Below are 12,540 nucleotides of genomic sequence, written 5' to 3'. Positions count from 1 at the left end.
CCCCACCCCGCCATGGAATTCTTCCAAATGGGGGGGCCCCTTCTAAAATCAGTAGAACCCTTGTGCTCTCCCCACCCCCCAAGGAAATGGCGAGCCTACTCCTGGCTCCATCCCAGATATTTCCTGAGTTGGACCTGGCAACCTTATAATACGGGAAGCATAATCGAACTTCAGAACAGCATTTCTCCCCTGAAAGTTTTATAATTTTTTTTAAAAAATCTTATCAGGATGATTATTTATCAGTGTTAAGAATTTATCTGATTTTTGAAGATACCTTCCAAGAACTTTGCTGCATGATGTGTTGAAAATCTGTGTCAAAGCACTGTGGTCCATGAAAGGAGCACAGGAAAGATGGGCAAACCATGTTCATGAAGGCATTAGGGTTACCAGCCTCCAGGTGAGGCCTGGAGATCTCCTGCTTTTACAACTGATCTCCAGCTGGCAGAAATCAGCTCCCCTGGAGAAAATGGCTGCTTGGAAGGGTGGACTCTGTGGCATTGGCCCCTGCTGAGGCCCCTCCCCTCTGCAAACCCCGCCCTCCCAGATCCACCCCCAAAGCCTCCAGGTATTTTCCAGCAGACCTGGCAACCAATGTTCCCTCTAAACTGAGTTAGTGTGAGCTAGCTCACAGTTTTTTAGCCTTCAGCTCACACGTTTTTGTCTTAGCTCAGGAAAAATGGCCCCAAAGCAAACCAATTTATGCAGTAGCTCACAACTTTAATGTCAGTAGCTCACAAAGTTGAATTTTTGCTCACAAGACTCCATGGCTTAGAGCAGGGGTGGCCAATGGTAGCTCTCCAGATGTTTTTTGCCTACAACTCCCATCAGCCCCAGCCATCAGCCATGCTGGCTGGGGCTGATGGGAGTTGTAGGCAGAAAACATCTGGAGAGCTACCATTGGCCACCCCTGGCTTAGAGGGAGTGGCAACCCTAAAGGAAACTTTAGAAGAATCTGGTTTGGTTGAGATGGCAGAAAACAGCAGCAAAGACACATTCAATATGCCTTTTATGAACAAGTTGTGAATCTTGTTCATTTCGACGGGATTTGCTGCTGGAGTAATCTCTTAGCACCAGGGCTTTTTTGGTAGAAAAAGCCCAGCAGGAAATCATTTGCATATTAGCCCACACCCCCTGATACCAAGCCAGCCGGAACTGCGTACCTGTGTTTTCCTGCTCAACCCCCCCCCTGCTTAGCACACAAACACACAGACTCTGGAGTCTCAAAACAGCTATTTATTATTAGTGGCATGTTTCAGATCAGAGCAGCTTTACAATGGAAGTGCACATTTTTGAAATAAAACTTTAAAGCCAGAAAAGTCGCAACGTCCAAAACTTAATTAACATCTTAAGCACAACTTTCTCTGGGGCTGGTACCTAAATAGCTCTTGGGATGCTTTTGCATCCTCCAACAGGCCCTAAAAAAGGAAACACAGGTGAGTCATCCTGCTTGTTTCCACCTGCGCACAACATTTGAAAGGCAGGGCCCTTTTTTCCGTGAGCATGGTAGAAGTCACAGGCATAGGGAATGTAACTGACTTGTGCTCCTCCTTTTGGCGCTTGCTAGGATGCGTGGAAGGGCTTAGGGCGGGGCCTAAACAATAACCAATAATGGCAGTCGTACCACAACTTGTCCATTGGAAGTTCAGGACTCGATTTGTGTCATTTTGTAGAAAGACTGAACATTCAAAACAGAAATATTTTAACACACAAGTTGATAAATAATGTCGGAAGCAGATACAGCACTTGAAATGGCTCCTTTAAGAGGTGTCTGGTAAGGATTGCAAGGTATACACTCATGATACATCAGCCCTTCATAATACAGCGGCTACACTGTGCACAATCCTCTCTTCTGTGCAGCTCTTAAAGATATTAGGAACATTTTCAGGGTCTGGTGAACAAGCAATTCTACAAAAAAAGAAAACACTGTCTTAGAGAGAGCCGCATCTGTGGCTGTGCTTTTGGCGTTGCAAATCTTCAACCAACACTACAAATAAATTAAAAGTGCTTATACAAATCATTTGTGACATTAGAACTGTTTATAAAGCTTTTCTATCTGGTCACCCGGCAGCCACTACAGCTCACTGTGCAGTCCAGGAGGTGGCTACGCTAATAGCGTTTTTGCCTCTCAGCTGCTCAGTTTAGATTTTAGTGCCTTCTGATTATGGCAGGTGGGGAGACGAAGCTACACAGCGGTGTCCAAAGTGACGTGCTTCGCAGTATAGGTCTTCAATTTAAATAGAGATTGTCTCATTAGGCTACAATACTGTTTTATAAACAAGCCCTCGGCCCTGCCGCTTTCAAAATCTGCTCACAGCTCCTAACGATTAATTCTGCAGAGACAGATGTGGATGACTCATACCGGCCAAGTCAACTCTGAATGGCCACAGACAAAGCACTTAAAAAAAACACACACACGCCAACAGGAGAACCCTGGGCTTGCCAAAATGTTTTGATTGGTGACCAAGTACATCTGAAAGTGTGGCTTTTCAACAATCACTTAAGGCAGATCCCTCTTTCGCTTTGCAATGCAATCTGGGAGCTGTCCCCCAAAAATCATCCTGGAGAGAAGTTCGTTCTTTAGATCCTTAAATCCAGGGCTTTTATTGTAGCAGGAACTCCTTTGCATATTAGGCCACACACCCATGATGTAGCCAATCTTCCAAGAGCTTACAGGGTTCTTAGTACAGGGCCTGCTGAAAGCTCCAGGGGATTGGCTACATCAAGGATGTGTGGCCTAATAAACAAAGGAGTGCCTGCTACAAAAAAAGCCCTGCTTTAAACCTGGTTACACAACACTTCAGGTACAGTGCATCCTCCTATCCGCTAGAGGGAAACATACCTACTACCACCTTCTCCCAGCGCAATTAATGGGGACTCTTTGGGAAGGCGATTAAGCTGTATTCAGCTCCTCTCCCCTGTGCATCCTGTTTGCTATAAACACTGGACCTCCACCTCATCCACTGCATTGTGTGACTGCAGCAGTCTTCACCTGAGCTAGCTGCCCCCATTTCTAGCTTCTCTTGCTCAACTCCCAAATGTGTTCTTTTTATCACGATGCCGACTTATGTGACCAACTGGATAGCCTTTACTGTTCATTCTTCCATTATTAATAACCAGGGCTGGAATTCTAGCAGGAGCTCCTTTGCATATTAGGCCACAAACTCCCGATGTAGCCAATTCTCCAAGAGCCTACAAACAAGAGCCTTGCAAATTCTTGGAGGATTGGCTACATTCAGGGGTGTGTGGCCTAATATGCAAAGGAGCTCCTGCTTAGAATTTCACCTGTTACTAACTCATCTTCCATCTTTGTCATCAATCTCAATGGAAACACTTCTACCCTGAAGATAGTCATCCCTTTCTTAACCTCCCTATGGTTGTGTGTGTGTGTGTTTGAATTTATAATTTAGTGGTCTTGTCCAACCACTGCAGTAAATATAACAGTAATACGACAATACACAGTACCAAATACATCATCTGCAATGGTTCTGAAGCATCAGAGTTCCAAAAGTTTGAAAACACAGCGATCGCCTCAGATTTACAGAGGCAATCTGGCACAACATTCAGCATGGTCAGGTCTTACCACTATCTATTAAGTGTTAATCAACCGACGATGCAGGAGAAACCAAAGAGAGGGGCACAAACTAATTCAGGCTGCTATACAGAAATGACTCTGTGTTGCTGATATTTTTGCCACATCTGGGTTTTACAAATGTCATATTCATTTTTCAGCAACAGGTACATTTTGTGGCGTTTTCAAGTAAACCAGGGCTTTTTATGAGCCGTAATGCAGTTCCACTTGGTTTGGTGTCAGGGGGTGTGGCCTAATATGCAAATGATTCCCATTGGGCCTTTTCTATTAAAAAAGCCCTGATGCAAACCATATTGCTCTAGACTGTAAATTGTAATGATGTATTAACCACAGGAGAAAGTATAGCTGGAAAAGTTGGTGAAAGAGGCAGAGTGCTATAATTGAACAGCATTGTGAGGGGTACGTTGTTTTGTTTTCTCACTAAAGAGAATTGGGTGTGTTGTTTAAATAATTTTTCTACTCGTTTGCCAGAAATAGTCTATACTAGTCCAACTGATTTTAACTGATTAGTTTAACTAATTTTAAAATTTATTTACTGTGTTGTCTTAACTCAATTGTATGTCACATATGATGCACACTGCCCTGAGCCCTCCAGGGGAGGGCGGTTTAGAAATTCAATAAATGATAATTTTAAAAACACAAAAGAATGTGGAAATCTTTAGAAGGAGGGGGTTATATCTCAGTTGCCATGACATTTGGAAACGTAATGCCTCTCTACAATTATTCAAAAGGAGCTGCTGGATTTTTAATGCTATTTTGATGCTTCATTGGCTGGGCTTTTGATTATTTTTTTACGTTTTCAATTTTTACTTCTTTTATTTTCTGAGGCGTCTCATGCGGGCCTCTGAAGAGGTTGACATATGTTTTAAATAAATAAATAATAAATATATATACAGTGGGCATTTTGGTGAGTCCCAGCACAATTAAACCATGCATATACCAAAAGCAAGCTTTTTAAGAAAAATCCCCAAGCATCTACTGGGAAACTTGATTTTCAAAACCACACGCTACACACTTTCCTCCCGGTTTTATGGCTTGCAGCCTAGCTACCCCAATTCTTCTTCTGCGCCATAAGCTTGTATCAGTCCTCTGAAATGTCAACAGACTCTGAAAACATTGCCCTTTCTAAAACTCCGACTTCAGAACAATGTTACCTTTCTGATCCTTTACTTGGGAGTAAAGCCACTTGGGCTCACAACCAAGACACATATACACAAGGGATCCAGAGACCCTTGCATTCCATCTTTTGCAGCATGAAGGACAAATTAAACTCCTGTTGACTTTAAAAAAGCCAAGGTCTGGTGAAGTTTGACTGAGGTTTGGGAAACACACAGGGTGAGCAACACAAGTTTATTACTAGCTACACAAAACACTATGGAAGTCTTCTTGCTGAACTGGATTCTTCCTTAGAATTATGAATTGGAAAGTTAGCTTTTATCAAGGCAGCTGTTTAAAGCAAAATACTGTTTTAGCCTTGACTGAACCCTTTTCAAGGGGAAGCTACAACATGACCCTGAGAGAGCCATGAAAAGATCTCTCCAGTTCTCTGTTTTTCAACAGAGAAATAGCACCCACCTAAATCAGATCTGAGTTGTGGATTTAAAACTTTCAAATAAAACAACAGGAGAGGGCAGTCCCAGTCTCTGAACACATCTGACCCTTTATAACATCTTGTTTTGAAGGCTTGTCTTTTTTGTTTTCCCTTTGTGGTTTTAACCTTTTCCTTCCCTTGAAACATCCAGTTTTGCAAATCGAAACCAACCCCTCAACATACGTACCTATATTATAAGCTGCGGAAAGGAACAAACACAGGCAAAGGAACTTGCTTGTCTTTTTGTGCAAGTAGATTCAGGTGGTCTGAAGCAAGAAAACAAAGTTTGAGTCCAGTGGCACCTGTAAGGCCAGCATGCTCAAAAAAGCTTCTACCCAGAATTAAATTTTGTTGGTCTTAAATGGGGCGCTGAACTCAAACTTTGGTTTGTATGCGTGCACGTGCTTCTCTTTCCAAAGTTAATAATACTTGGGGTGGGGAGAGTTGCTTTCAACTGGCAAATTCACTCGCTTAATTCTCCCCCCCCCCCACACACACATTGTGATTATGATTTGAACTGGTAATTCCAAATTGGCAGCAGCAAAATAAAACAAGAGCCTATTTTAAATTTTAAATCTTGAAGATGCTGCCATACTCCTGTTTTTATTTTGATCTGAACTGGGGGCTCCCAGGCTGCGATCACACACACTAAATAATGCACTTTCAATGCACTTTCCAACTGGATTTTACTGTGTGAACTGGCAAAATCCAGTTGGAAAGTGCATTTAAAGTGGATTGAAAATGCATTATTTAATGTGTGTGATCGCAGTCTCAAATGCTGGGAAGGTTCACCTGCCAATAATCCAGCATCACTTGTGGCTTGGTTCTTTGTAAGAGTTTTCAGGATCAAAACAAACTCTCTCCATTAAAAAAACCCTCACTTATATATAGAACCCTTATCCTCCATACTTCAAAGAAAGACATTTAGGCACAAAACAAACAAGAAAAGTCCTTACAAAAATAAAGTGCTTCTTTTTTTGGTCTCTGAACGCATCCTTGCCCTTAAATCCCCAAGGTAACCTTCCCTCTGAATATAATCTGCTCCTCTGTACCACTTCGGGGAGGGGGAAAACCCTCCTTTCATTTCCTGTCCCGACACATAACTAAAACCACATTGCTTCTTGACTCTGGTATTCCATTTTGCATCGGAACAACACTTGACTCAAAGCCCAACCACATAATGGACACCCTTCCCTCTATTTCCGACTTAGCTGAGAGTATGCTCACAGTCACATGCCACAAACACATACATAGGAGGGTTCTGTGCACCGCCTAACTCCCACTTCAAACATCTGGAGTAGGGAAAGACAAAACCCTTGTGTGTGCTTATGATGAAGCGCCCTTTTGCTCTTCTGAAACCATACTCAAAGCAGCTCTTTATGCCCACTCTCCTGGTGAAGACACAAAGGGCAGTTGTCTTGAGAAGATGCACCAAGGAGAAGGGACATGAATTCCATATTTCCCCTGCAGGGTTGACCCTGCTTGCCCTTTCCTCTAAACGCCCAAAGGCATATTTTCACATCCTAAGGACACAGGTGGGAACTCCTCCTTTGGTCCATACCTAATCCCACTTATAAGCAGTAAATAATGCAGCCATTTCCACCTTGATTCTTAACAGTTGGTCAAACAAACCTAAGAATTTATTAGAATCAAGATGCAGGGCTAAATATCCCCCCCTTCAGGGGTGGACTTCTAGCAGGAGCTCCTTTGCATATTAGGCCACACACCCCGATGTAGCCAATCCTCCAAGAGCTTACAAAAAAAGAGCCTTGAATTGGCTACATCAGGGGTGTGTGGCCTAATATGCAAAGGAGCTTCTGCTAGAATTCCACCCCTGCTCCCCTCCCTTATGGGTACTGCTCCAGTGAGGAATTCAGATTAGCTCTGCATAGACTGGATGCGACAACACTCACCATCGCCACATTCCAAAGCAAGTTTGAATGATAAGAAGGGCTCAAGACCTTCTAAGTTTCTTCTGAGATTTATTTTAATATGCAACCTCTGGATAGCTTGATCAAGGAGACTAGACTGGTGGGGGAAGAGAGGGAAGGCCTCCCTGCAGTTTTCTTACTGGACAAGCCTCCCCTGAGCTGGTTTTACCCCACTGAGGGGGGGATATAAAAAAGAACTGGTTTTTCAAGCAAGAAAAGAGCAGGGGAAGATAGGGTTAAACTTCTTCCTCCCTCATTGTTCTATTCCTTAAAGCAGAAGTTGCAAGCTGTAAGGAGGGGACACATGGAAGGAATTATAATGTGCTAAAGCCACACGCAACAGCTGTACCACAACTGGCAGGCTACGTCACCTGCTCTTTCCTCCATAATACCTTCATGAGACCACTTATCAGACAAGAAATATCCAAGCAGAAAGCACATATGAAGGTACAAACTTATGATGGTTAAGGCCACAGCTTCCCACAGGTTAATCAACTGGATGAAATAAATTGACAAAAACCATTCTGATCAACGAGGAAGATGCCCTGAGACTGGATTCCCACAAAAATCCATTTTTAACTTATAAAAATATGGCGGACTGCTGCTGAAAAGAGGCATTCTCTGAGAGAGAGAGAGAGAGAGAGAGAGAGAGAACAAGGCGTGCCTCTTGCGCTTACTGCAGTTGCAAAACAAATGTCTCTTTCTTCCTTTGGAACTATTCTTGACTTTTACACAAATGGATGGAAACAGTGCAAAAGCAACACATGACAAATCACACCTGGGAAGAAGCATTTCCTCCTGGGTGGGAGAACAAAGATTGCCTCTTCCCATGTAATCCTTGCTCCAAAGAAGTGCATTCATCTTCTAAAGAGTATATTTTTGAAACTACTCTTCTGATATGTAAACTATGTAGGATTAAGAACAGATTAGAACAGGTACAACAAACCCACAGAAGGTCAACTATGTGAATGTGAGAGCTCTTCTATATATGAACATTATTCTTTCAAATAAAGCTACGGGCTTCTATTCAGTTGTACCCAAGAGTCCAGGCCACGGTTTCAGACCGGATGAGTCCTCCTGTACCTGTGGCCGCTGTACATGCTGATGATTTGAGGCGCATGTTGCCAGGTATTCAGGAGATGGGCGGCCACCTTGTCTAAGGTGGGCCCCTCAAAGTCAGCCAGCAGATTGACTGGAGCCGCTTCCTTGACAAACTTGGGGAGGCTGACAGCTTCGGGGAGGGCCGGGTTGCCCAGGAAGACGTGCCGCAAGAGGCGCCTCCGCAGGCTCTGGGCCAGGAAGAGGATCAAGTCCTCCAGCCTCTCCACCAAGAACTGGTCGGCCCAGGCCTCCAAGGGTCCCCGCAGGAGGAGGACAAAGATGGCCGTCTTGAGGACATAGGAGGAGAGGACGCGGCCCCACTGGGAAGCCAGGGGTTGTTCCAGATCCCGGCCCCCCAGGTCGCGTAGGCCCTTGAGGATCTGCAGGCCCCGAAGATGGCAGGAGTCGGCGGGGCTCTGCTCCTTGAGCCAGGCGAGCAGGCGCTGCTCCAGCTTGGACACGTCGAGGGTCCAGAAGGCAGGCAGCTTGCCCGGGGAAGTAGGCCGGGCGGTGAGGAAGAGGGTCTCTCCAAAGGGGACAGCCGGGACGAGGCGGACGGTCAGCGAGAGGTGGCAGCAGACGTAGTCGGAGCGCGGCACGACGTGCAGAGCCAGGGGGCGCCCGGGCCCGACGGCCAGGGTGACCCGGACGCGCTCTTGCAGGCGGGAGCGCACGGGGCCCAGGCAGCGCTGCACGTGGCCTTGGAACCAGCGCAGCAGCAGGGCGGCAGACAGGTGGCGCCCGCCCCCCTCTTCCTCGACGCACAGCGCCTCGCTCAGCCCGCCAGGCGCCGCCACCTGCAGGGCGCACACGAAGGCCCCCCGCCTGCCAGCCGAGCGCGGCTCCACCCGCACAGCCAGGCCGGGCGGCAGGCGCAGGGGCACCAGCACGTCGAAGGCGTCGGGGCTGCGCACCTTGTGTTGCTCGTAGGCGCTGCCCACTTGCACGAAGTCCCCGCGCAGGGCCAGCCGGCCGGCCGCCTTGCCGGCGCGCACCAGCTCTCCAACCACCAGGCTGACGTGCGCTTTGCTGTGGCCCAGCACGTGGGGCGAGAGGCGCAGTTGGCGCTCGTAGAAGTCCTCCAGCAGGGCCCGGCGGCGGCGGCGAGGCTCCTGCCCGGCCCGGGGCTCCCCCACGGGGCTCTCCTGTTGCGGGCTCGGCGGGCTGCGGCGACGGGGAGGGCGGCAGCGCAGCGCCAAGCAGGCCAGCAGCACCAGCGCCAGCAGTGCGCCACGCAGCAGCGCCGCGGGGGCGCCATCCCAGGCCGCGCCAGCCTTAATCCTCAGCGCCGGCCAGAGGCCCAGCAGCGCCGTGCAGCCGCAGGTCACCAGCGGCCAGAAGACGCGCAGGTTGAGGCGGTAGGCGGTCATGGAGCGCGTTCACACACACATTCACGATATAATCCGGTTTTCATGCAGTTTTTCTATTAGATTTTACTAAGTTAAATGGAAAAATCCACCGACAAGCAGTCTTAGTGTCAACGCGCCTATGGAATGCGCTCATGCACACTCAACAATCCTTTTCAATGCCATTCGCGATTAGATTTTACTATGGAAAAAATTGGAAAATTTTACTATGGAAAAAAATCCACGTACAAACTGTCTTAGTGCGAGCGCGCCTATGGCCCCGCGGGGGGGCCAGCGGGTCTCTGAGCGTGCCGAGAGCGCATCGGAGGAAGCAGCCCGGCACCAAGTTTTCGCGCTCCGTCCCGTCGCCAAAAAACGGCTGGAGGGAAATCTCTGTTCAGCCCATTCTCTGCCAAAGCGAGGGAGGCCGGGGGAAGACCGGGCCCTACTTTCCAGCCTCCCGCCGCCGGCCGGGATCTCTTCGCCTCCTTCTGGAGCCGCTCCTGGTTGTCCCGCTGTCCCTCCTCGGGCCTCTCCCCAAAGCCGGTGCGATTTCCCCGCCTTGCTTGGGATTCTTCTGCTGGACGGAGGGCGGCACCTTCCTGCCCGCTTCTCCTCCCACCCCGGCCCGGGACAGGCTAGCGCGCCGCCCCCCTCGCCGCGCTCCTCCAGCTGCGCCCCCAAGGCGGGCTCGCCCGGCCCCCCTCGGAGGCGCCTTCCTACCCCCGGCAGTTACTTCGAAGTTCAAGCCCAGCTTCTTCCTTCCCCTTCCGAGCAGGGCGGGGGGAGGAAGGCAGGAGCCCGCCCCACTCCCTCGCTCTGTGAGCTCAGAGGAAATGCCAGAGCCCGGCATGGGAGAAGGAGGGGAGGAACGTTTGGGGAACTGGCTCAGAGGCCTTTCCATACTGGGTGGGAGGGAAAGGGGGGAGAGCAACGTGGGAAAGGAAGTCAGTCAATCAGGGGTAAAATTGCACTTGATTTTAGCTCTTTCCCCTCCCCCCATAGGAAGCAAGCCCCTGCATTTAAATTAAAAAGTTGCAATGGGTTTTAGTTAATTTGCCTGTTTGTTCTTTTCCACCAAGAACCAACATCTTCCTGTTTAAAACACTTCTATCGAAAGACGTTTGCTTGCACACGAAAGCTGTCCCCATAATTTAACTTTGTTGGTCTTAAAGGTGCTGCTGGAGTCTAACTTGCTTCAAGCCAGGGTGGCCAAACTGTGGCTCAGGAGCGGCATGTGGTTCTTTCACACATATTGTGTGGCTCTTGAGACCTCCGCCAACCCATTGGCTGGCTTGGAGAACTCATTTGTCTCTTTAAATCGCTTCTCCAACGGCTTGGAGAATGCATTTAAAGTTGTTTTCTTTCTACCTCCTCCCTCCCCTATCTTCCATCCTTCCTTCCTTGCGACTTTCAAACATCTGACATCTGGTCTATGTTGCTCTTATGTTAAGCAAGTGTGGCCACTCCTGCTTCAGACCAACACAGCTGCCCGCCTGGGTCTACTTAACTGCTGATTCAGGCTTTGGGTGACCTGGGTTTCACGTCACAAACAAGGGGGGTGGCATTGGGCATTTGACACCCAGGGAAATTTATTGGTGGGCCAGTGCCTGAGTAGCAACTTAGCCAGAGGCTACTGGGTGCCAGATATATCAATTGTCCTGTTTGGCCACCCCTGCCCTGAAGCATCCCTTCAGGATTTCTCAAATATGTAGTTGGCTGGCTTGGAGAAGGCATTTCTCTCTTTAAATCACTTCTCCAAGTCAAATCACCTGAGGACTTGAAGAATGCATTTAAAGTTAAAGTTGCTTTCTTTCTGCCTTTCTCTTCTCTCCCTCTCCATCTATTTGTCCTTCCTTCCTTCCTTCCTTCCTTCCTTCCTTCCTTCCTTCCTTCCTTCCTTCCTTCCTTCCTTCCTTCCTTCCTTCCTTCCTTCCTGTTCTTAAACATCTGACATTCATGTCTTGCAGTTCTCAAACATCTGGCTTCTATTTTGTGTGCCTTTTATGTTAAGCAAGTTTGGCCCCACAGCCTCTCAGCTTGGCATAGCCCCACTTTCATTTCCAGTCTGCTTCTGTCTGACACTCAAATTCTGTGGGGAGCGGGGAATCAGAGCACCTTTAAGTACGTGCAAATTTCTTATCCTGGACGTCTGGGTTAACTAGTCCCTCATAATATGCAGTTAACAAATGCAACCATAGCCTAGGCGCCACAGCAGTGTGACACTTTTTATTATTAGGATAGGCCAACATGTCACAAAGCACTGAACATGTTCTCAGATTCCCCAAAAACCTGAAGAGGAATGGATCAAATGATTCAGAGGAAAGCCTGAAGCCTGCAGATGAAGACTGTGCAGGTATAATTAGATTGCGTCAGGCACAAAACAGATTTCAAAGACACAAGAAAACTGGTCTGGGAAAAGGAGCAAAAAAAGACAACTGTCTTGATGAGAATATAAAAGCCGGCAGTGAATCAGGTTCCTCACCAATGCCCTCACCAAATATGTAGTAGGGCTTGGGGAAAAAAGCAGCGGCCTTGCAATTAATGGATTGAACAGTCAATAGAAGCCCCCTCCCAAGAATAGGGTTACAACATGCCAGAACAATAGGGTGGGACCTGGAGATATCCTATAATTATAGCTGATTTCCAGACTACAGAAATCAAGTCCCCTGGAGAAAATGGATGCTTTGGAGGGTGGACTCTATGGCTGAGACCCCTCTTCTCCCTCAAACCCCACCATTCCCAGGCGCCACCCCCAAAATCTCCAGGAATTCCCCACCAGAGCTGGCAACCCTAGTATGCAACATCTCATTGTTGGTACCACCCAAGGACCAACAATGGAGAATGCAGCAGAATGCGGTTCTGGAACCTCCTTGTAGAAACAAAATTCACTAAAAATGTTTATTAAAGGTTCATGAGGGGCACCCATGTGTTTCTCCTTCAATTCCTGTTTTGAGAGTTCCAGAAGGGGGAGGAGCCTTA

General features: G+C 47.8%; 1 protein-coding gene across 1 annotated transcript; it reads right to left on the bottom strand.

Annotated features, from left to right (window-relative positions):
- Positions 1 to 7,499: 7,499 nt before the first annotated feature.
- ITPRIPL2 (ITPRIP like 2) lies at positions 7,500 to 9,582 on the bottom strand. The gene has a single exon (XM_060261035.1). The coding sequence runs from the start codon at positions 9,580 to 9,582 to the stop codon at positions 8,170 to 8,172; it is 1,413 nt and encodes a 470-aa protein (XP_060117018.1). The 3' UTR covers positions 7,500 to 8,169.
- Between the last annotated feature and the right edge of the window lie 2,958 nt (positions 9,583 to 12,540).

This window comes from Heteronotia binoei, chromosome 20 (genome assembly GCF_032191835.1).
Source record: "Heteronotia binoei isolate CCM8104 ecotype False Entrance Well chromosome 20, APGP_CSIRO_Hbin_v1, whole genome shotgun sequence".
Classification (NCBI taxonomy): Eukaryota; Metazoa; Chordata; class Lepidosauria; order Squamata; family Gekkonidae; genus Heteronotia; species Heteronotia binoei.
The sequence above is the reverse complement of the archived record's forward strand: the minus strand, read 5'-3'. Positions and strand labels throughout refer to the sequence as shown.

Excerpts from the sequence above, each read along its gene's own strand:
- ITPRIPL2 (XM_060261035.1), bottom strand. The coding sequence starts at position 9,582 with ATGACCGCCTACCGCCTCAACCTGCGCGTCTTCTGGCCGCTGGTGACC.